General features: G+C 42.3%; 1 protein-coding gene across 1 annotated transcript; it reads right to left on the reverse strand.

The window, feature by feature from the left end:
• Positions 1-938: 938 nt before the first annotated feature.
• On the reverse strand, positions 939-24,338 carry specc1la (sperm antigen with calponin homology and coiled-coil domains 1-like a). The gene is made up of 16 exons (XM_058636408.1): positions 24,194-24,338; positions 14,936-15,098; positions 14,694-14,832; positions 12,974-14,604; positions 12,371-12,578; positions 11,914-11,987; positions 10,152-10,327; positions 9,654-9,817; positions 9,408-9,541; positions 8,872-8,962; positions 8,234-8,323; positions 7,994-8,153; positions 7,681-7,783; positions 5,265-5,381; positions 4,772-4,831; positions 939-3,881 (listed from the first exon to the last, which is right to left on the reverse strand). Exons 2-16 carry the CDS (start codon positions 15,059-15,061, stop codon positions 3,792-3,794), a joined length of 3,363 nt encoding a protein of 1,120 aa, XP_058492391.1. The 5' UTR covers positions 15,062-15,098; positions 24,194-24,338; the 3' UTR covers positions 939-3,791.
• Between the last annotated feature and the right edge of the window lie 431 nt (positions 24,339-24,769).

Below are 24,769 nucleotides of genomic sequence, written 5' to 3' on the forward strand. Positions count from 1 at the left end.
ATTCCAAGATGGCTGCCAGCACACAAACACTGCTATTTTGAATATTAATCGCCCTTCTTTGGTAAATGTTTCACAGTACACCAGCCATACACACAGCACTGCTTACATTTTAACTCTATGCAAAATAACATGTCGAGCAGAGGTCTCACATGCGTCCCCCTCACTTGATTTTATGCGCCCTTTAATATGAATTTATAATGAGAATGGGCCTCACAGCCTCCTCCACCTGCAGTTGGATTATAGACATATGATTGTTAGCTACTGTCATGAACAGGGAGCCTAAGGTCACATGTTCTCCCCGTGTTCGTCTGGGTTCTCCGGTTTCCTCCCACAGCCCAGAAACATCAGGTAAATTGGACACTCTAAATTGACCGTAGGTGTGAGAATGGATGGTTGTTTATTGTTCCGCATCTTAACAAACACTTTTACTTTGAAATTCTGTGAGATATCGTAATGAATATTGTTATTGTGAGACTGGACACTCATTGGCTCCGAGGTTGTTTCAGTTTGAGTGTTGTTATCGACTGGTGTCGCCAACAATGGCTGATAACAGGTGAGACACGCAGAGCTACTGTCACTGCTGCTGTGATGCTGTAAATTTCCCCAATGTGGGACAAACAAAGGACTTGCTTATCTTACCTTATAAATACTTGTTGCCCCCGCCCGGCCATGTAATGCCACTGTATACATACAAACAGCCCCTAGTAAGGTCTGATATTATCACATGTGTTATCAGATGGACGACACAGCATACACATTTACACTTTCATAATATTGTGCTGCCCTAATTCAATTACAAACAAACTCCGAAAGTGCATTAAACATAAATAAATAAGAAGCGTAACACTGGTGTACTGTCAATTACTTCTCATTCATTTTAGTGGACTGAAAATGTAACAAAGAGAAGTTTAAATAACACTTTTCAAAACAATGACAAGTGTTTCAAATGGTCTTTTATTATTATTATTATTATTATTATTATTATAATTGCCAGAAAAAACTATTAAAGCAACATAAAACCAGATGAGCTTTCTTTGAAATAACAAAAAACAAATGATTATCATCAAAGTGTGCACTTAATACTGTAGCTTAGTCCCTTTCCACACGCGCACACACACACACAAACACACACCCTCACACACATGCACAAATAGCTTTATCTTTGCCATGTGAACATTTGAGCACTGTGTGTAGTGATAAGGAAAAAAAACAACTCTACACCAAACGTGGCGCAGAAAAAAGGCAAAAAGACAAACTAAAGCGGATTCAGTGGAATTCTCAGAGCTTTTTCAAGTAAACAAACATAAAATATGTGTAGCATAATGAAGTAGACCCAACAGAGTCTTTATGGACATGGTTCACATTTGCTTTGTGGTGAAGCCACACACAGGTCTCATGTCCCTCACGGCTGCATCGCATTGAGGTGGAATGTGCTACGGAGCGTTTGGCCAGTCTCTGAGGCTCAGTGTTCATCAATCACTCCACATCAGCGTACGGTGGAACCTCGTAAAGTCCCGGGATCACTGAAAGCATGATCAGAACACATTCCGCTTCGAGGCGAGAGAGGCTTCAAATCTTTCTGAGGCTCTCAGATGATCCTGACGGGAGCGATAAAACACGTGGGGCCCAGCGATGGAATTGAGCAGAACGCAATAAAACTGCTGGCTGATGATCCTCGGCATCACAAAATCCATCAACAGAGAGTTGACAATTTTAAATGGCATTAAATAACTCAGTCACACTCTCCATTGGTGTTGGTGGCTGGGAATAAAAATGTGTTATCGATGCCACCTGCTCCACATGGGCGTGCGGTCACCTCCACCACACGTGAGGGACTTCAACCAAACTTCCCAAAACAGTTTTGACCAAAATGACCTTGTTTCAGGAAAATCCCTGCGCCCTCACACGGGCGCGGCGAGGAAAAGATCGCCAGAGTCTGATCACGACGCGTCACAGTTTCACCAGGATCAGCTGTTAAGGCAGGGAGTTAGTGTGGAATATAAAAAAAGCTTATCTCAGTGCAGCTACTTACTGTCACGTCTAATAAATTCATATACACTTCAGACACACACACGAGGAAAGCAGTGACCTAACTACAATGATTGGAAACCGTGCAAATAAATATGTAGTGAAGTTGGTTTTGCATGAGGCAGCAGTCGGCAGCATTGAAGCGAGTAACAGCTGACTGAAATCAGGTGAAATGACAACTGTGTGCTACATTGTTGCTCTGTGTGATCGTCAGACTAACACTTCTCCAATTACAGCATCAGCATGAACGCAGCGAGTCATTAAACATGTAAAAAATTATAAAGGTTTTCGCAGTGTTTTGAGGAATACAATTTTTTCTTCTTCTTTCTTTCCGATAGTTGGACGAGAAGATCAATACTACGGCCATTCTGCAGCCAATTACCTTAGCTTAGCATCATGTCCGGAACAGCGCAGTTAAAAAGCGGATTAAACAAAAAAAAAAGCGCACATATTCAGTCAATAAATGACACCGTGTCATTTTTTACATATAATTATATCATTTTGAAGTGAATGTAAGGTAGTTTCTGTCGCCACCGTGTTTTTATGCTATGCTATGCTATGCTAAGACAACCCACTGCAACTGTACGGGCATGAGTTGCATCCATTGTCGTCTGAATCTCTGCAAGGAAGAGAATAACGTACGGTACTTTGTGAACAGATGCCGCGTCATTGTACAGACAGGAGTCCTCCAACCAATGACTACGATCCCAGCGCGACACAACGCGTGTGTCGTCTATTTAAACGGAACAAAACACACTGAATCTAAACTCTACTCACTCACACTTTGGTTACGATGTAACGATGCAGTTCACTGTATGTGCAGCTGTAGTGAGTGTGAGATGCACTCGCATGTAAAGGCTAGTGTTAAAACTCCATGTATGTCAAATTACTACGAGTCCACAGCGCATTTAGGGTACGTTGTGGCAGCTTAATGAAATGTGTAGCTTACGTCTGTGCTCGGAAATCAGTCAGTCACTGGTTCAGAAATCAACAATGGAAAAGGCTCTTTGAACACATTTTGGCAAAGACTCCTCTGTTCTTCAGCTTCACAGACTGTAGTGAGAAAAGAGGTTCGTCCCACAGACTGTGCCTCATTTCTTACTCCCCTGCAGGCACTTTATCACTGAAAGAGAGGCGTCCGCACTCATAAAAAACAAAAAAAATGATGGATGATTTGGTGCAAAAACAAACAAACAAAGGAAAACAACGTGTCAGTCTGAATTCCTTCCACAGGGGGATGTTCAGGATTGTGGGGGAATCCCAGCATTGCTAATGTTTCTGTCTTTAAACATAATATTCATAATAAAGCAAAAAAAAAAGAAGAAAGAAAAACACACTTAATAAGTCATTTTCTCTTAGTAGCACTCTTCAGGCCAGGCTCGCTGGAATTCCCCTTCAACAGACGAGAAACTGCTGAAAGTGTGAAGCAAACCCTCAATGGTAGAGCCAGGTAAGGCACTGACACTTGGTTTCCTCTCCAAGTCCCTCCCTCACTTCACAGTCACTTGGAGTCAGTTCTGATGACAGACATGAACACAAGCCCTTGGACCATGACGCTGAACAAAGCTCCTCCCTCTGCTGCAGTGGGAGGTTAGTGTAGCTGTCGCGTCCAGTGAGCTTCAGGTCTGCATTTACAGGTTGCTAAATACTAAGGACCAGCATGCAGTGCGACTGGTTGCCACTGTGGTGTGGGGGGGGAGAGGTCAGATGATGTTGTAGCGTTGAAAGGTTTGCCGAGAGCTCAGGAGGGAGAACCGGTGACGTCAGGTCTCAAAGTACTTGTAGATGGCGGTGACGTACGTCATGACGCTCTGCCAGTCAGGCCTCTCCGTGTGCACCATCTCATTTAAGTCCTGGAGGGAGAGCAGTAAGAAAACGACATGATCCAGGGCTCCCACACCTCGGTTAACATCAAATTCAAAGGGGTTTTCAAGGAATTTCCAGTACCGATTGTTTTCCACTACAAAATAGTTCCTCCTCAACGTGGGAAAAGCGGCAAATGACTCCTTCAAAAAACCTTGATTTTTATTTATTTTTTTCAAATTCACAAACTAGTGACATTGGTCTCAGTGACTTTCATTTCATTTCATTTCTAGTGTGTTCAGAAGTCATCTTGGTCAGAATCACGTGACCATTCAGGAAACTGGGTGTGACATGTGTCACTAACACGAAGCAGATTTTCCTCTTTGAAGTGTTTATTTCAATTTTAGAAAGTGAATGAAGTTCGAACTTAGCATGAGGAAGAAAGAAAGTATGAAAACTACAGAGGCTTATATGTTAACCACATACACACAGTTCAAATAAACGTCATTTATTTATTTTAAACGAATTCAATGTAACTGTGTTGAATATTCCGAGGTCCAAATTAAGTTGATTATTCATATCATTTGATTATTATTGATTTATTTTGATTGCAGGTTCTGCCTCAGTTTTGCCTTTTTGGGACGAAGAAATGTTTTTCAAACACATTTCTTTTTTACGCCATGTTTGGGATTTTTTCGTGTCTTTACTGAAGTTAACTTACAAAACACGATTACTTTTGACTTGATTAAGCAAATGAAATTATTTTCTCCTTTGTTTTGGTCAGTTTTTAATATGGAAAAGCCGACACAGATTTAAATTAATAGACACCAGAGGGGACGTCTAACAAAAATATAAGACAAAAATATATATATAAGACTTAGCTTCTCCTCTGACGGTACTTCTATCTTATATTATATCACAATAAGTTTAGAAAGCTTACCAAAGTGCATTTGATGCCCACACTCTCTGCAGCCTGGAACGCTAAGGTGAAATTTCTCCTCTGAGGAAAAGAAAAGAGGGTCAAACATGGTCTACAAACAGATATTAAAGCCCCATTGAGTCGGGGTAATAACATCCATCCTTAATTCAAATGTGTCTCCTGTGACCACATGAGATCAGACGTGGCTTAAATACACACTGATGCCATGTAAAAATGGAACAATGTCAATGTGTTTGTTTGTGTGTCTGCAAGAGTGACCACGAGAGAAAGCTCTACTCGTGCTACAGTAACATAAAATAAGATCTGAACTTAAATGAAATGATATGGTGATTACACATAATTAAAGGTATGGATTGTGACAGTAGACTGTAATAAGTTCAGGTCGGGACGCTCCCAATGTGGACATGATGGAATCACTCGGGAATGACAATACCAGGTCTGAACTGAGTCAGGGAGAAACCGTGTTTAGGTTTTTCCTCTAGTTTCCACTCACCTTGTCCTGGCTGGTGAGCTCCTGGTAGGGGATGTGCGCAGGCAGGTACGTGTGCAGCACGGCACAAAAAGCCAGGCCGTCATTCCAGCTGCTGCTGAAGTTGGTGATATCGATGTTCTGAAAAACACGGCACAAATGGAACGTTTACAGATTAGGGCAGAACGTCACTGCTTCTACAAATATATAGTGAATAAACTCACTTGTCATGGAAATCTTTTTTATATGATTTAATCTCATGACGATTGTGGGTTCTTTTTAGAAAACATCCCTCATGTGAAGAACATTCATCATCTTTTCCACTATCAGCTCTCAGCTGACCTTTAAAATCAAACATTTACAGCCGCTGCAAACAACCACTAAGCGTATATGTGTCTCGATGCCCAAGTCCCCTTACTGTCACAACTATAATCTAGATGGTACACATTGCATTTTTTTTTGTCTGCGACACACCACAGGATGTGTTAAATGCTGCACACTTCCTGGAGAGGACCTAATCTACCATGGCAACCATAACCTTACATCAGTTAAAAGGGGTAAACATCACTTCACTATGGCAAGTGACTCAAGTGACGAACTCGCTGATCGTCATTTAAGTCATTTCTAAGTCAATGCTTAGACGTTTATTGTCTCCGCACATGTTTAGGCAGATGTTGATCGATTTGCAGTCCGGGGGAAAAGGTCGCACTGCAGTTACCAAGACAATGAGGCTCATCTTCAGCTTCTGGCTATGGAAAACTTCTCGTGCTTAGTGCGTGCGTTACAAAATCAGGTCACAGTTGATCGTGACATGATGGAAAATACGGCTGCAAACAACACAAGTTTGTTTGGTTGCACTGTAAACAGAAACATCAGTCGCTCTTCTGTGGCACTTCTGAAAATAATTCCTGCTCAGTAACTGATATATACTATATCTAAGACATGACTCGCTGCCGCCACCAGTAACAAGTATCATCGTCAAATGAACTGGACATTCTGATTCAGAAAATTTGATCGAAATCGCAATAAAGCTTCCTGCAACTTTCACATCGCAGGAGACGCAATCATTGTTTGAGCCGAAATGTGTGTCAAAATATCATTTCAGACGAGTTATTATTACACATCTTATTCTACAGACTGAAGAGAACGTCGTCGTTTCTCACAGAGCTGCTTTATTATGTTTTTCTGCTTCTGTTTTTTTGAATGAAAATGAGAATAGTGACGTAAAAAAAAACGCTTCCTCCGATACCGCGAATCATATCGCAATCACACTTCACAATTAGATATTTATTCAAAATCATTCAGCCCTAATACTGTGTTTACACTGCAGCAGTGCACTTTACACATTATTTAAATATTTAATAAATGAAAGTTTTAGAGTAGCCATCATCAGGTTCCTGACAGTAAAAATGTACAAACGAGTGACCAGTGACTTTAAAGCAGTTGTTTTCAGTGTAGTGAATCATTAGAATCAGTGAATTAAAAATATTTGTTCAGTACTTTCTCCATGACCGTCTGACACGGGACTGAAATACAGCGTCAGGGTTTGTGATAAATTCACCTCACTCCTCCGTTAAATATTGAGATTTTAGACATTTCCCTGGTAATTGTTGGAGATTAACCCACGTTTTTAGGATTGTTAAGTCTATTTAACAATGCACCTGGTACCAGATACTATGCTGGTGGAAACGCAACCGTGCTGAGGTGAGGTGAGAGGAGCCGGTGGAAACACGTCACAAGTGGTTGATTAATTAAATAGTAATTGGCTGATCATTAAAAATGGCAAAAACCTGACCTGACAGCTCAGGTCCAACATTTATATTTTTTCCTCACTGTACAATTCAGTGGATAATTCACTTCTCTAAACTACAGAAAGACAAATAAAATCAGCTCCAATAACTATGACAGAAAGATATTTTGCATCATTTATTATTCTAGTGAATCTCCAGCTGCCTCTGTGGCTCTTAACTAATCTTTGTTTTAACAATAAGTGATTGTGTCTCTGCTGCATCCTGTCACAAAAGAACACACAATCTTATTCACCATAAACCTGTGGTTGTGGTTAACCCCATTGTTCTGATTCAGAATGTAGATAATGGCAGTGATGCGTTCTCCTTTGTGAACAGAAACCTGGCAGCTTTAGCATGTAGATTTTTTTAAATGGTTAAAATGTTAATTCATGTACGAGCAGCGTGAGCAGTGCTCCTCCCTTTTTTCGCTCTCTGTCATACACACACGCACGATGTGGCTGTGGCTGGAAACGGTTTAGAAATAAATCTGCCTCCTGTGAAAGGTCATGGATTGATTTTACCGTTGGTCATAATGGTGTTATTTTCCGAGGTGGTGCTCAGTATAAAAAAGAGAACCCAGAACCACTGCATTACTTCATTTACTGTCCCGACACTTTCCACTGCAAACCAGTGACAGACTGTGAATCTACCTGGTAGCCCTCGGTCTTCTTCTGGCACCACTTTAGCAGAGCATTTCTTTTGGAGCCTCCATACTCTCTGGCCAGTGCTGACAATGGGTCCTTTCTCTCCTCTCTGCAGTGGACACAGATTTAAAAGATTTCCATTGTCAGAAAGGCAAAATCATTGTACGCTAAGCATGTGTGCTTTGAGAGCCAGGAGACGGCTTATTTTATCAGTGGACCAATTACAACTACAGCACAGAGATTACGTCACACAGGTCACAGATTAAACATGCAGATGAGAATGGGAACACATTCATATAGATGAGGCAGTGTACTGTACCTCAAGCGGCTGCGTGCTGTCGGGGTGATGGAGGCAGTGGGAGAGGAGGAGGACAGCGAGAGCGGAGAGGAAGCTGCGCTCAAAGCCATTAGGGAGGATGAGGAGGCCCCGTCCGGAGCGGACATGTCCCTCTTTATTTCCTCACTGCTCCTGCGGGACACTGCGAGAGACACAGCAGACCATTAGCAGCTGATTTCTCTTTTTTTTTTTAGCTAAAATGGAGATGCTTCCATCTCTAACCTGAGATTGCTTTGGTGGTGTCCATGTTGGAGACTCTCTGGAGGGCCGATTGTGGTCGGCTGGCCGAGGTTCCCCTGAGAAGGTGCTCAGCTGTGGACACATCACACTATTTACATCAATAAAGTCACAGGGTTTCTATACGGGACTTCCTCTGAAATTCAATGGGGTCATTAAAGAGGCACATTCCATTTCCTCTGAGTTAAGGGAATAGCAACGCACGAGGGCGACTCGCTCAGCAAGAAAACTATAAATCAGAGAAAAATAAACGCAACATGGGAGGCTACAGCCGAGTCTGCACGTTCACATGAAACACTTGAACTCATTACTGGTGAGAATGAACTGGGGGAAGTTGTACAGTATGTGGTGCTCATTATTTCCCGCTTATCATCCTCTCCAATGTTTTGGTGAACAAATAAATAACGTCAGCATACAGTAAACCTGCTCGCTCCCAACCCCAGGCCTCAGGGTAAACAACTGCTCCTTTATTTCTCATGAGAGAGGGGACACTGCATTCGTGCTAATGTTAGTATAGTCAGCTGTGAGACAGACGTACAGTGGAGGACAAAAGAGAACATTATTCTATGTTTATTTCTTAATGTCTGAGAGCAACAGTGTATATAAAAGCACAGCTGCCTCACCTGGCATGGTGATGTCTGTGTAGCTGGGTCTCTTGTCACTCAGTGAGGAGAGTGGCTTGGTTGCAGACATAGATCCACTTATGGAGTGTCTCTGAAACAGCAACAAATAACAGTTTTCTGTTTAACAAATTCCAAGAGGCCTAGTTAATAAAAAAAATGACAGTATAACATTTGCTATACAACATTTCTCAGCAGTGACACATGTTTTTCCTCGCTGATCACAAAAGAAAGACACTCGTTGTGGAATAAAACTCATGAACATTTTTATTTGCAGTGAGTTGAAAGCTGACCAAGTCCTGTGTCCTCTGACTGTCCAAAGCTATTTCCAACACATGAGGACATTTTCCACCACTGTTTTACCAAATTTTCCAGAGATAAAAGATTTGAATTTGAAAAATCTGGATGAATTTTCTCAGTTGACACTTATTTCTTTTCATTTTTGATGCTGTAATTGTGAATACAACTTTCCACCACATTTTTAATGATTTTGAATGAGTCAAAAGCACAAAAGTGGCATAAAAGAATCCCTCTTGTACCTGTATGGGTGAAACAGCCGCTGCTGGAGGCGTCTTCATGGGACTGGGGCTGAGGGGGGTGCGTGGGAGTGGGGCAGCTGAGGCTGTTGGAGCCACAGTGGCACCGTTGGTGGCTGGACTTGAGGTAACAAAATCTGTCAGGCCGAAATGAAACACTAAGTATGTTAAGTTTAGTCTGGCAAACGGCAGGAATTTATGAATTCATAACACATGTAATAACACAAAAGTGAGGTAAAAGTGCTGTACCTTGTGAGGCGCTGTCAAAGCTCTTGATGAGTGTTTTGACAGTGGGCGAAGGCTCTGAGGAGGTGGAAGAGCGCCGACTGAGACCCATCCCCTGTCTGAGAGCAGCTAGGTCTCTCTCCACTGCATTCATGTAGTTATACACTCGGCCTCTCTCCTCATCCTGCCTGGGAAACGGATCATATTCACCTTATTGTGTGCACTCAGATTCCACAAAACAGAGAATAGCTCCAAGTCAGATGCCAACATCATGTCAAAGGGACAAATTTGATGACCTAGAATGTATTATTTATAATTTTGCCTTTTTTTTCCCCCCCACACGGCAATTTTTCAACTGTGATTTTTATGGAAGACAAATGAATGGAAACCTGGATGATGCTAAGCATCAAGCATCATAATCAAATAAGCACTATCAATTCCCTCCTTTTGTTTAGAAACACAAGACAGACGATGTCAGTGTGACCACTGGAGCAGTTCCAAACATCCGTCGTTGGCTCTTACTTGCGGCTCTTGACCTCATCCAGCTCCTTGCTCAGTTTCTCGTTCTTCTCCTGCGCTTCCTGCAACCGGCGCCGCAAATCTCCAATCTCCTCCTGGGCTTCCGACTTGATGTCATTAGCAATGACAACAGCCGTCTGCAGATCGGCCTGGAACTGACGCCACTCCATTGACTCCTCCTGTGGACAACACGCGCACGCACACAGTGTTCACAACGAGGTTAAAGGATAAACTATTATGGGACCGTTATGACGGATGTTGACGGTAAATGAAAACATTTGCAGAATAAATGACGCAGTGAGATCAAATATTCAAAAAGGGTCGGATGAGAAAATGCAAATTCAATTTTTAATTCTGTGTGTTTGTCTCCACAAGCATCATCTTTCATGTGAAAGAGTTGCTTTAACACTAGCTTTGGTGCCGGGTCAAACTTTGTCCATATGTTCAAAGGGTCGCTTCATACTAAACTGAGGGTCCGCGTCAGTCTAACATTCTTAACATGCATACTCGAGTCTAGCAGTGGTGATTTCTCTCCAGGAGTTTGCCTTCTTTTTGTATGTGCTCGTAATCTTTGAGCGATGGCTTGTAGGTGTGTGGGTGTCGGCGTCATCTCGAGCCATGGTCAATAAGTCAAAGTCCACAGTCACCATCTTCTTTGTCTCTTTTGACCACAACAGGAGTGCACCACCAAGTGTTGTGCTACAGGGAGCACAGTCTGTGAGTTCAGTCTCCACAGACTCAAAGTGTAGGTGTGCTCTAAGGATGGCTGATGAATATGAATATCTCCATATATGAGATACATTGGGATATAAAGCTGGACATAGGTTGTTTCTTTGAGCTCATGAAAAGCTTTCTTTTCAGATGTTTGTGTTTCTTAAAGGAGAGAGACAATACACTGTAAATCTAAAATATGTACTGTGCTCGCAGATGATGAACACTCTAGAATGTGAGAATAAGAGCGAAGGTCTTTGCCTCTGTCGGTGCCATCAGAAATGCTTATATTTTGGCCTGCATTTTACATTACAGTCCACTTTTCTACATTATTAGTTTTGTGAAGCATTTAACGTAACATACAGGTGCAGCCTCCTTCACTCTGTGTATATACCCTTTATTTAACAAGGTAAAAAAAAAAGGATCTTTTCTAAGACGGACCTGGCCAAGAAAGCAGCACGACAACATGGCCACAGATTGCACGACAAATGAATTAAGCACAGCATCCAACCAAATATAATACAGGGCCGAGGACAAAACCAAATATCTAAAAGCCTTTTTTCTAGTTCTGGTAGAGAGGACCTAGGCCCAGAATAGCTTTACTAATGTTTTACTAACTGATCAATGTGATACCTAGATACTGATGTAAGATCCATATCAATTGGTTGAGAGCTTGGGAAGTTTAGATGGCAGTATCATTTAGATTTTTAGACGTGTGTAGAGCTGTCCAGGATAACAGTGCTGTTCAGAGATGCAGCCTCTGTTACCAGGCTCATGTTGACCCACTGCAGCAGGATGAGCACTAGAGCGTTTAGAAACACTCACATGGGGTCATTGTTTTGTTTGTCTTTAGTTTTGAGAAGCATTTATCGCCTTCTAGTTACTTTTCACTAAACCTGAAAGAGAGCAGAGCGGCAGGGGAGTGAGAGATTCAGCATCACTGTACTGAATGTAAGGAGAACACTAGGTTAGGTTTCTGTTCTCTCTATAACATTGTAAAGGTTTCTGCCTTACTATGTAAAAAGATTGAATTGAATAAGTGCAGCACCGTTACCCTCAGTCTGCGGTGAAGAATCTTGATCTCCCTCTCCATGTCGTGTTTATGGTCCTGCAGCTTCTTCACAGAGTCTGAGATAAAAAAGAAAAAAAAAAAAAGAGGTTGGTGGTAACACATGCAGGCCTCAGAACAGACTGCCTCAATACCACAGACATCTCAGAGGACGTTGGAGGAAGTCTGGGGCAAATTTCATTGCAGAGATTAAGGAGCAGATGAAACCTTCTGAGATATAAATGCACTTCTTATGAGCTGAGGATGTTCGTTTTATTTTCCCACAACAGGATCTCAAAATGAGTCAAATGTCAGAGTAAACATGACTAAGCCTAGGTCTTAGATGGTTTCTGTGATATCAAGGAGCAGCATAAATGAATCACTTAAAATCATTTGTTGCATTTGTTAATACCCACTCAGAGCAGGTTTGCATACAGACTGTGTTACCAACCAAACCACTTACTCTCCAGGTCTGTGATGATGAGGTTGTCGTGGAGTTTAAGCGCTCGATGCTGCTCCACCTCATCCTCCAGCTCAAATATGGTTTCCTTCATGTCGGCGATCTCCGTCTCTTTCTCCTGCAGCTCCACACGCTGCTTCTCCAGAGCACGCTCCTGCTCCCCCATCTGCTGCTGCACCTGCTCCTGGAAATCCCTGTACTGCCCGTCCAGCTGCAGACACAGGAGGAAGAGTATTTAATTATTGACATGCCATGAGGTCATTATTTGACTAATGTGCAGCCAAGCTTTGGGAATGTCATTTTGTAGTGTTAACAGATCAATTGTGTACAGTATATGACTTAATTATACATCTGTGCAGTTATCCTCTGTCCAGTGCAGTGCCAGTGAGGTAAGGAGTGCTATATTGATCTGAGCATTGACTTGTGACAATTTTAAAATGAAACCTGGTGCTTATCCGCTCATAATGGTACATAAATGTTGAGTTACTACACCCACAACTTAATTTTAAATGAGGTAAAACAACTATTAAAACCATACCCCATTTGGGTAATAGACTCAAATGTTACATTCACAAGTTCTTTTCCAGGCCTTTGGTTTCATCTAACCTTAGTGAAAGTCTCCTGCAGGCTGTGGAGTTCACCGTGGGCTTCCTCCAGCTCCTCCTGCATCTTTGCAGCCTTGGCTTCAGCCTCCTCCTTCCCCAGACGAACACCTTCCAGCAGCTGGCAGATGTCATTTTTGTCCCCCGCAGTGTGAAGAGAGTACAGCTCAGCCACCCTCTGCCTCTCCTGGTCCAGCTGGGCTCGGCAGCGGCTCAGCTCCGCCTGGTCACTGCTCACTGCCGCCTTGTACTCGTCAAGTGCGGCTGCCATGGCAGAGCGATCCTGTCTCTCTGAATCCAGCGTGCGCTCTATCTGGTGGTTCCTCTCCTTCAGCACTCCGATCATCTCCTGGGCCTCAGCGTTGTCCTGTTCAGCCATCTTTAATGTGTTGGACAGGTGTTGCTGAACGCCCAGCAGCTGTTCTCGCTCAAAGCGGGCATTATCTGCTAGGTCAGCGTAGCGCTGCTCCAGCTCCATGTAGCGGCCACTCTTGATGTCCTCCTCGAGAACATAAGATATGTGATGCTCGTCCAGCAGGCAGCGAAGGTACTCAATCTGGCGACCGTAGAGCTCCAGTTTGTCACTCTGCTGGCACAGAGAGTCCATGAGGATGACCTTCTCCTCTCCGAGCCGCTCGTTCTCCCCGTTCAGCTCTTGGGTGATTTGCTGCAGGTCGGCCAACTCCTGTAGTGTGGCTTGGAGCTCCTCAGCAGTGCTGTGCTGGTTCTCTTCCATCTGGTGGATTCGCTCAGTCAGACAGGCCACAGACACCTCACTGGCATTGCCGCTGCTGCCTCTGCGTGAGCGATCCCTGCTGGGTGCACACTCCGACTCAGACGACGAGGAAGCTCCGGAGGGGGCATCCAGAGCGTCATCGCTGGAGGTGACGGCTTGGTAGACCTCGCTGGATTCACTGTCAAGGTTGTCCGCTGAGCCTCCATGCTGGTGTCCTGTGAGCAGGTCCTCCAACGAGCCGGGGGCGGAGCCTTCCACTGAGGAGGTCAGTGTACCTGTGCCTCCGCCATCGCTCTGCCCACTGCCTGTTGCCAGGTCTGGGCTCAGAGAGGCATAGTTGAACAGTTTGTCAGAGGCGTCCAGTCTCTGCTCCAGAGAAAAGCCTAGTGCATTAAGTCTATCTTTCAGCATGCGGTTCTCACTCTTTAGCAGGTTGAGTTCCTCTCTGATGGCCTGGTTCTGCTCTTGTAAGAGAATCAGAGTGGACTCCACATCAGCTGCAGTGATGGCTGAAACCTGGGGCTTTTCCTCTTCCTCAGCCTCTTCCTGTGGCGGGGTGTCTTTCCCTCCCAAACCAAGCTGGACCCTCATATCCCTCAGCTCGCTGCGCAGGTGTAGGATCTCCACGTCCTTGCTTTTAGCCAAACCTAGCAGGTCTTTCACTTTAGTCTCCAAAGCCACCTTATCACTAATCTGACCATCTGATTTAGATTTGCTCATACGGCCTTCAGACTCTGTCAAGATATGGCTGCGTGAGCGTTTCCCTGACGCCACATCCCCCGCTGCAGACCCCGATACCAACTGCTTTTTAGCAGCTGATGTCCTGGAAGTCCGAAGACGGTCTCGCGATGAAGTCGGCTCTTTGGAAGTTGAAGATGTTGTACGTTTGGATGAAGTACCTGGTAAGAGGGTAAGAGAGGGAAAGGGGAATCTTTATTTTTGTCTGGCAAATCAACAAAGGAATTTTAATTCAGGAAAGTAGATTTACCTGATGTTGTCTTTGGTCTGCCGTCTAAGTTGTTAGCACTAGTCCCAGTGGAAGCAGTCCTTTTGCTTTTGGTGACAGCGCTGCTCGATGCAGGATTCCCTCCAGCCATAGCGGCTAGGAGATCATCATTGCTTTTGACCTGACAGCACAAACGTTTCAACTCATTCATTAACGAGGAAAGAAAATCAAGCATTGGAAAAAACAGTCAGCGGCTGAGCGGTCCATGACATGCCGAGTCTTACCTTGGACAGAGGCGCTGTGGTGCTGGTCTTGGCCGCAGGCTTCCCAGTGCCAGCGGTGGCTGCCGCCTCAGCCTTCCCTCGTTCTCCGCTCACCTTACTCACCGCTGGTCGCACCGACTTCTTCATACTGAGCTCTCTGATGCCGATACATTTACAGCGCAATCTGTGCACAAAAAGAGAGAGGAGAAACGTTCATGTGCAGAGTGACAGCTCCAGTTTTCCATGGAAGAGGAATTCTTTCCACAAAGGCTGGTCCCTAAACACAGAGACCACACTAAAGAGGTCAAACAGTTGTAGACACACCTACATCTCACTGTTATTTTAAGTTTTTCCAATAAATGTGTTGTTCTTGAGTCATGGATAACACTGTCTTTGCCCCTGCTCTCTACTGTGAATAGTAATTAAAAATAACGAATATGATCACATTCCTGGACAGATGTCCACTACTTGCCATTTAACTCATTTTGTCTTGACTGTAGATACATTTGGTAGCTGTTAACGCAGCTGGAGGACCACCCCAGACACAGGAATGCAAGATAAACAGTGAAGCAGAGGCCTCCCACATAACAACCAATGCCTCCACTAGATGGCTCTCATGTGCTTGTGATATTTCAGACAGTTTGACCTCACAGCTTTGCATGACAACACTGATTTAGTTTAATCCGTGTAGGTGGTTGCGGCAATCTGTATATATTTATTTGCAGGAAGAATTCGGTCTTACACCTCAGGGAATATAAAGCTGGGCAACAAACTGGGTTGTTTCTTCTTCTTCTTCTTCTTCTTCTTTTTTTTTTTTTTAACTTTGTGCAGAGCGATCAGGAGAGCCAAAAAAGGAAAAGTAGATTCCCTCACTCATCAAAGTGAAAGCTCAAACCGTTACAACTGCCGTCATATTTTGTGAGGCAAAAATGTGAGCGTGTTCCCTGCCAACTGCGCTGATACACTGCATTTCATCTTTCACTGCTATGGAATCATTTAGTGCCATGTTTGTTCAAGATGTATTTATACCACGTTACAATTATTGTTGCATTGTTTAAACAACCTGAAAACACAGCTGAGGGTTAGATCTTGACCTAGTTCTGCCTTGACATGATTCAAAATGTGAATTCTATCAACATATTCTACACAAACTAACTATGCTGTAAAAGTAAAAATAAACGATGAACAAACACTTGTATAAAACACAAGGTGTTATTCACTGTCCACATGTGTGGAAAGACAATGATTAGATGCCATGATAGCAAGAGAGGTGATTTGGGACACAGCTGGAGATAAAGAGTAAGTACTTTAGCAAAGACTTGGATGTTCTCGCAAGAGGAAAAAGTGAGCTGAGGTGATTTATTGTACACAGGAAAGCCAGCAACAATCTGTCTCTGAGTCAGTGCTCAGTAGTTTTCCTGAGCAGGAAACTTGTTTGGATATAGAAATGAATAAAATCAGATATGAGAAATAAAACAGCCTTTAAAGTGAACACTGTCAGAGGCCGACTGTATTGTGTTGTAGCAGGAGTGTAAATGTTTGGACAGTTCCCTGACTGAAACCATTCCTCGAGTCTTAGCTGAATAAATACACACAAAAATGAATCAACAATTAAAATCTAATACAGCCAGAGCAGGGTGAGGGATCTGCACACAAGAGCACATCTGAGTCATAAACTGTGAACTAACTTTCTCCCGGTACTTCAAAACTCAAAACAAGCTGTTACCAAACCACAGCTGTGCCGCATTCAAAAGCTAATTCTTTACTGATTAATTTCAGCTGTTTCCTCAGTGCAGGTGTCACTTTAAATCCGTCACGCAAAACCACATCTTCTTGTGCAAGCACACGGATTCCTCAAAGTGTCAGGAGTGTATTTATTTTCTGCCAGGTTGACCTTTGCCTCCAGTGACGTAGATGCTGGGAGTCCAGCTACACCGACTTCATTTAACAAATCCACAAAAATAAACTCCAAGCCCGAGCTTTTGGCAAGTATTAAGAGACTGATTACACTCGCAAATTCAAAAGTGAGGTGTTTTATTTCTTTAAAGAACTGCAAATAATGCGTATGCTGGTCAGCTTTAGGAACTCTGTGGCTACGGTGGTTCAGACGTTGCAATACAAACTCAATCGTGAACCATTGGGATAATCCATTAATCCTTTTTCATAATTAAATCAAGTTTTCAGATTTTTCAGCTTCTTATATGTGGATACTTTACGTTTTCTTTGCTCCATATAATAAAGAAATCATTAAAACTTGTGGACAAAACATCATCATTTCCAGGTTTGAGAAACACTGATCAACACTTTTCTACATTTTATGGACCAAACAATTACTCGATGAATCAAGAAAATAATCATTGGTTGCAGCCCCATCTCCAGCCAATAGAATTAGCTCATTTTAATCCTTTTAATTGCATCTTTATCCAATGATAAGTTTCAAAATCTCTTCATCCCTACGGGCCTAACCTAGTTTGGAGGCTTTTTGTCATGGACTTAGTTTGGAACATGTGTTTTCATACAGTTGATGTGTACAGTTACCCCCTACGTCCTGGCCACATCAAGACATAACATGTTGACAGGCTGTCTGAGCCTGTTTATGCACTAGTGCTCTAAATAATTGTGTGGAAAGCTGCTGTCGTGTTTCAGTCCGCCACAACTTTAGCACTTCTGCTACTGTGCTCCAAAGGTTTTGTAAATAAGTGCGTGCCACGTGTGCAACGGAGGCGTACATTTGTGTTTTCTTTGCAGCTCTGTAGACCAGAGAGATGATCAGATAGTTCTTGAGTCATGGAGATAATTGACAAAGCAAAACACTGTGTGAGACACAGAGACTTCCCACGTCTATCACACACCTCTTTTACTGCTTTTATTAAATGTGTGAGGTGAGGAGTAAAATGGAACTCAAGTGTGTAAATATGGTAAAAAATGATTCACTGTATTGTGAAACAGCAGTTGATCGCTTCGATTTCCCGTTTATCCAGATTAGTTTCTTTGTACACCGCCTTGTGGTGTGGAGCATAATGACGCGTTTCACACGCGGACCATAAAAGCGTCTGCGGCAGTGTGAAGGTCAGCTCTGCTCTGCCTCACGTGTGTAGAAACGAGGCTTAAATGTATATCATGGTACTTTTTCATATTCCACAGTAATGGCGTGAGAAAAAAAAAGAGTATTCTCATCCAGTCACAACACAATTCTCCTTCTTTTCACTAATAGCAATACCAGATATATATCTTTAAATATCCCCTACTTTACCTTTACCTATCGACTCACAGTGGTGTTTGTGTTCATATGTAGATTAATGACCAATAAAAATGATCATTAGTTGCAAGCAGACCTGACACCAAAACACAAGCAGGTTAACCTCACTCATTTCCAGATCAAGATACAGGAAACGAAATGAGACTCACTTTGCACTAAAGGTTGCTTTGCTTTGTTATGTTCATTTGGACGGATTAGGACATTTTACTGATTATTTAAAGAGAGCTTTTTTGGTACCTGACACTTAGAAGGGGACTAATTAATTATCCTTGCTACCCGAAGATTTGTAAGATGCGAACAGCTTCACCAAATGAGGTAAAGTCAACTAAATCTTGAGTAACTCAAGATATTTAGTAAAGCGAGCTTGTGCTGCTGTAACACAATCATTTTCCTCTTTTTGGGATCAATAAAGAACACCTTCAGCTGTCTAAGCGTCAGACTGATAATTACATTTACATCAAGGCACATATAGATATTCAAAGTATTATTCTGAAATAATATCTAATATATGTTTTTGGTGCACAGAATATTTTCAGAATTTAAAAAGTTTAAAAATGGTTGTTCTAGACAATAAACGTTGCAATTTAATGGACTTTTCTTATTATCAAATATTCTCAATGTTTGAAAAGGAATAAACTTTCCATCTTTTTAACACCAAACCCTGTTTGTGGAGCCTCTGCATCTCTATAAGCATCCATGTATGCATAACACAGATGTTTCAGTTGTGTGGGGCGTTTTCCCTGAGTACTGACATGTGCTCTCAGCAGCGAGCCAGTTTTTGTGAATGGCTGAATGTGTGTCAAAGCTCAAAGCACAAGTCTGTGAAACAGAGCGCTGTTTGCTATAGTGCAGCACAGGCCTTTTCATTGGACCTGAATAGACAAGGGAGCACAGGCTGGGGACCAACAGAGCAGCTAAATGGGGCAGAGTCAGCGGACTCTTCTTACACACTAGCACTCTGCAAAGCAGCATCCATTTTACCATGTAAGACCAAGATAACCTCTGTGTGTACCATTTTAGAGCCTGAAAACAATCATTCAAACATACATACACAGTATATACAAGTCTAAATGACTTGTAGTTTACATCTGTGATAAATCCCAATGCAATGGCAACACTCCTGATGACTCACTGGATCATGTATATGATGCTATTGTGATGTGTTCTTATTTAAATGCATCCACAATCTCTGATGAACAGCAAAGAAATCAAATGCCGAGGATTGCCTGACACATGGTAGACACTGCCTTCAGCATTAGCTCTGGTGCTTTGTGCCAACTGTGGAAACCTCCCGAGGAAGAATTTTGACAAATATTGTGACCAGACGGATAAAATTTCTTTAAAAATGTTTTGTCAATTAAATATAAAAAGGTCCATGTCTATTTAAAAGTGAGACCACACCATGGGAAGTAGGAGGTTGTTATTGTTACAACTGCTTCACTTAAATAGAAACAAACATCCGTTACATTCAAACCGATGTCAAATGAGTTCACATCGTGCCGATTAAGTCTATCGGCTCCACATTACTCTCACTATAGCGGTGTTTAGATCACGTGTCTCTAAAATAATATTCTCAAGCTGCACAGAGGAAGTGATTTGTTTTATTCAGGACAGACGGGGGCAAGAGCAACACTATGCTAGTGAACTGAGACAGCTGCGAACATGTTGGAGTACGACTGAAAACGCAAAGCGTCCATGAACAGTTTCAGAAGGAAACTCAAAAACCCGCTCATTCAGCGGTTTGGAGAGAGGAACCCTTCACGTCCACGCCCGCCCGACCCTGTGCTGCTGCTGTATACACAAATGTCACTTTTCCATTATACAGTTCCAGCACTACTCGGCTCAGTTCTGCTCTGTTTGGTATCAAGCACGTTGTATCTCATGACTTCAGTGGGCGGGGGCTGTGATGTCGTTTTATACACAACAGGAACTAAGGATGGGCAAAGCAGTAGTTTTCGGTGTAACTGAATCATTAGAATCACTTATACGGCTACATGGGTTGAGATTCGGCTCATGATCACCGGCTTTCAGCAGTGCTGTTGCTAAATACACCAGACACAATAAAGAGATAAAGAGATTAACGCATGTTTTCAGGATCTTTAAGTCTTTTTAACTGATCTACAGTTTGGCATTCTTTGGTTTGATTCTTGTGTCGGACGGCACGATCATGACTCTTCCGCTGACGACACTCTCTGACCAATCAGTAGCCGGCAGTCTCTCTCCACTCTCTTGGAACCTCACCAGAGCAGGTATCAAAAAAAAAGCAGCAGGTACCAGGTACTATCACTGATGGAAAAGCAAAAAAATCAAGTAGCGTCGAGCTGAGTGCTCGAATTGTATAATGGAATAAATATGTTATATAATAATATTGACATGAAAGAACAACAACTCTATGTAATTTCAACTGACAAAATAAAGCCGTTTTGTGCTGCAGAATGTAGAACGCTCCCCACAAGGTTAGAAGCCAATAACACTTGCCCTGGTTCAAATGAATAGAGCTAAAAACAATTTGATTACAGTGTTAATGAATGCAATGGATCTGATCCAAAGCCCTCCAAAGAAACAAGTGTGCATTGTGTTGCTTTGTAGACAGCTGAACAAAGGCAGGCCACTGAGACAGAGGACGAAGAAGAAACTGTCTAGGAAAAGAAGGAGGTGGGGGTAGAAGTGGTCTAGTAACTCATAAATATCCCCTTCCTTATTCGTGCTTTAAAAGTGCAGAGGCACTTCCTTGCCATAACAACTGCTTCCTGTGGTGGCGTCTCCCGTAAAGAAAGAAAAAAAAAAAGAGTCAACCCTAAAAGGGTGACTGTGTGGGTAAGCAAGGACAAGCAGGCACCAGTCTGCCTCAGACAGAGCAGACAGTGTCAGCAAAGAATATGCCTCAATATTAATACAGAGAGCCTGGAATGGAATTGATAAAGCCATTATGTAATAACACCAGTTTCAGTGTTGTGATGCAACTGAAAAATGAAACTTGATAAATGCTGCACAAAGAAAGCGTTTACATATCCAAAGGCAACAGCAAGATTGAGCTTTAAAAACCTAGTCATGCAGCAGTCTGACGGGATAAGCTCTTCCTGTCCCCGTCCACCCCCTGTACGGCCGCTGTATACACACAAATGCTCCCTCTGTCAGGCCTGGTAGTACTGCCGGACAGTGCCCACTTTCAAATGAAGGATCGTTTTTGTTCACAAAAAAAATGGAAATGGAAATAATAATTCCATTAATAATTTTTTCTGAGTTTTCCCCCTGAATCATTTCCCCAGTGCAGTGCAAAGATAAAGCCCTGCCAAGGAGGACAATCTCAGTCATATCTCCTGAACACTGGTTTAAGGGCTGTGAAATATTGCTCTCTCAAAGCTATTCCAGGAAAGCTGGAGAACATCTGTGGTTACCTCTGGTTGAAAAAAAACAAAAGGGACGGTGATTTAGTGAGACACACGTGCAAAGAGGCATCCTACAGCCAGTGTCAGCTAAAAGCATAGGTTACATAGGCGGCATAGGGTGACGCTTTCTGGTAGGCTCAAGATGCCCACGAAGAAAAAAAACAAGTTGCCTCTTCAGTTTCTGAATACCATTTTTACATTTTCTTTTTTGAATATGAATGTCTCAGGGAAGTAAAAGATAGGCAAATACAGGTATGTCATTTTAACTGACAACATTTAAGAACATCCTGCTTTCTGTTTAATAACTAACTAAAGATCTTTGTAACTTTAAAGACATGTGCACACCAACAGCAACACAAAATGGCATGAAATTGTCACTAAGTGCATTTGCTGATCTGAATATTTCTAATGTCGCATTATCAACACATTGTGATTAGTTAGATGTTTAAACTAGTTGGGCAAACCACTTTGAAAAACAAAAACTGCCTCAGTCAAAAACCATAAAAAAAAGAAAGCGGTCAATGATGTGAAAGCACAGACTGACTGAAAAACATTATTAACATGCAAATAAAAACCTGTCTGCTCTGCAAAGGTTGACGTGCTTAACTTTTAAATACAAACAAATGTCTGTTGCAGTCAAACCATTGTTTAGATCTTGTATTGCCTGGCGTCATTCCTTCATCCCTTTATGTCAAGACAGAGGCAACAATAACATTGCACGAGTAAAGCAATGGTAACTGGCGCTTTTTTGAGTACCTGCTCTGGAGAGGTTCCAAGTGAGCAAAGCCCACACTAAAATGTGACGTCAACAGACTGCCAGTCACTGAAAATGTCCAAAATATCAATATTTAACAGAGGAGTCTGGTGTATTTAATCACAGCGCTGCTGAAAGCCAGCGATCATGAGCCCAATCACAACCCGTTCAGCTGTATTTCAGTTCAGTGACTGTGTCAGACAGAGTTTGTGCTCTGGTCATGCAGGAAGTACTGAACTAATCCTTTAAATGAATGATTCTAATGATTGTGTCGCATATAAAATGAAGTCACAGCAGTTTCGAGCGGCCGTGCTATGACGACCCTGCCCACGTTGAGCAGGTTCTATGAAGTAATGGAAAACAACGTGCCACCAAACAGAGTAGAGCTAAGTAGTGCTAGAATTGTATAATGGAAAAGTGTATGACTGAAAACACCCACAACACAAATATATGATCCCCTGCCCCTGCACTGCTGCTGCATACACACAAATACTCCCTCAGTCAGGTCTGATGGTATTGTAGCCTATTTTCATATGAAAGACACAGCATACAAATCGTGTCGTTTCTGTTCAAGGAGACCAAATGGAGGTAGAACAATAACATAGAAAACAACCAAAAATTAACCAAAGGTTACGCACTGCAGCTTTAAGAAGTAATTAAATGTATCACAATGATGAGAATTTTTTTGTATGTGTCTGAAAAGGCATTTGTTGACTGTGTAGCTCGGGGACTTGACAGTGACACGCTGCCCCATCAGTCCACTGCTGACTCTTCTCGTCAGGAGGATGGCAAGTTTACGTTGTTCTTGGCTACACTAACATTAACAGCACCAGGGCTAACGTTAGCTCTGACACTGTCATTCAGATGCAAAAGTACACACTTCAAGAGACAGACCTTTAATTGAAAGACCAGTGACCCGCTGAACGGAGACAGCAACATCTTAAATGTTTTAGAGACAACTTTATGCAACTTTACACCAATGAGATAACATCCCAGTTAGCTAGTTAGCTTTAAGGATAGGAACGCAGGGAATTTCAGTCACTTCACTTCCTGTTTGGCTACAGACACCCTTTCAAAACAAAAGCCCAAAAGATAAGACACGTATGCGCAACCCTTCATCCAGGTTTACTGATACAATTATTAATATATGAAAACTCTAATATACCGAGAAACACATATTATTACAATATTTTACCTCTGATAGATATATGGGTCCGAGATAAAGCGAAAATGAGTGGCTGAAGAGCAGTGTGCTACTAAACCAAAGTCGAGGAATCAACACAAAAACACAACTTTCACAAACTCAAATTCGTAACACACGCTACATGTTCTTTATATTGTATACATTGTGCACGTTATATAGTTATTGTATGTATGGTATGTATTACATAATGTGTTTTAAGGGGTATTCTCCAGAGAAAAAACAATATTTAAGTCACAATTTTTCTAATTACAGTAAACACTGTCTTCACAGCAAAACAAAAACTTATTGAAGTCACATTTGAGGTGCAATTGACGCACATCATAGCGTGAACGACACCGTCAAAACTCTTATTTGGAAGTATTTCACAGCAAAGCACCGCGTGAATCTTGATAACTTGACAGCTTCACTGAAATCTGTGGGTTTGAGGGTTAAAACAAGAACTATAGTTGGGTTTAAACAAACCGAATCAACATGGCGAGTGTGTGGGAGATTCACATAAACTTAGCGTAGAGCAGTTGAGTTTGTTTACGGTCAGTTAATTCACCTCAGCTGTCAGTGAGGCTCCCGAAACCAAAGCTTTACGAGGCTAATGCTATCGTCAGGCTAACCATGTTAGCCTAGCCGGTATGAAGACAGCACCGAGTCATTAAGATGATACAAATGTTCATCATACCTGAGCTTCTGTTAATTCTTCATCTTAGAAGGATCGATACCAGCTCCGGTGAACGTCCATCTGCGCTCGCTAACACTTTCCTCAGCAGGGAGCATCGGGCTCGGATGTCAGCTCCTCTCCTCTCCTCTCTGTTGTTGGCAGTAGCGCCCAGATGATCTTTGCTGCGCCCTCTGCTGGCTGCATCACGTCAGCACCACCGCAGTCTCCATTGTCTTTAAAACAAGTAAATGAACACAGTTTTATGTATCGTTGTCCCCAAATGACACAGCTTCCACAAAACTGTCACGTCATTGATGATTACTATGATTCAGACATGTATAACAACAACAATAATACTTTAGATTTGAGGGAAAACACATTCTGTTCAAACCTTAATTGTGAAAATAGAAAAGAGTAGAATAGAATAGCCTTTATTGTCACTTTGCTGTGTAGGTACAACGAAATGGAGGACAACCAGAACAAGCACACACAGTACAAAATATTAACAAGAGAATAAACGACACAAAGGAAACAGAAAAAAAGGTATTCTCTTAAAATAGAGAAAAGGATGCAAACTTTAAAGTATAAATATACACC

Source organism: Solea solea, chromosome 8 (genome assembly GCF_958295425.1).
Source record: "Solea solea chromosome 8, fSolSol10.1, whole genome shotgun sequence".
NCBI classification, from domain to species: domain Eukaryota; kingdom Metazoa; phylum Chordata; class Actinopteri; order Pleuronectiformes; family Soleidae; genus Solea; species Solea solea.

Bases quoted from the DNA above. Each gene is read 5' to 3' on its own strand.
- specc1la (XM_058636408.1), bottom strand. From the start codon at position 15,061: ATGAAGAAGTCGGTGCGACCAGCGGTGAGTAAGGTGAGCGGAGAACGA. The intron at 9,542-9,653 runs GTACAGCACTTT...TCGGCCTGACAG, and splicing joins CTTTGACAGCGCCTCACAAG to ATTTTGTTACCTCAAGTCCA. The intron at 3,882-4,771 runs GTAAGCTTTCTA...CTCTCCCTCCAG, and splicing joins TGGGCATCAAATGCACTTTG to GACTTAAATGAGATGGTGCA.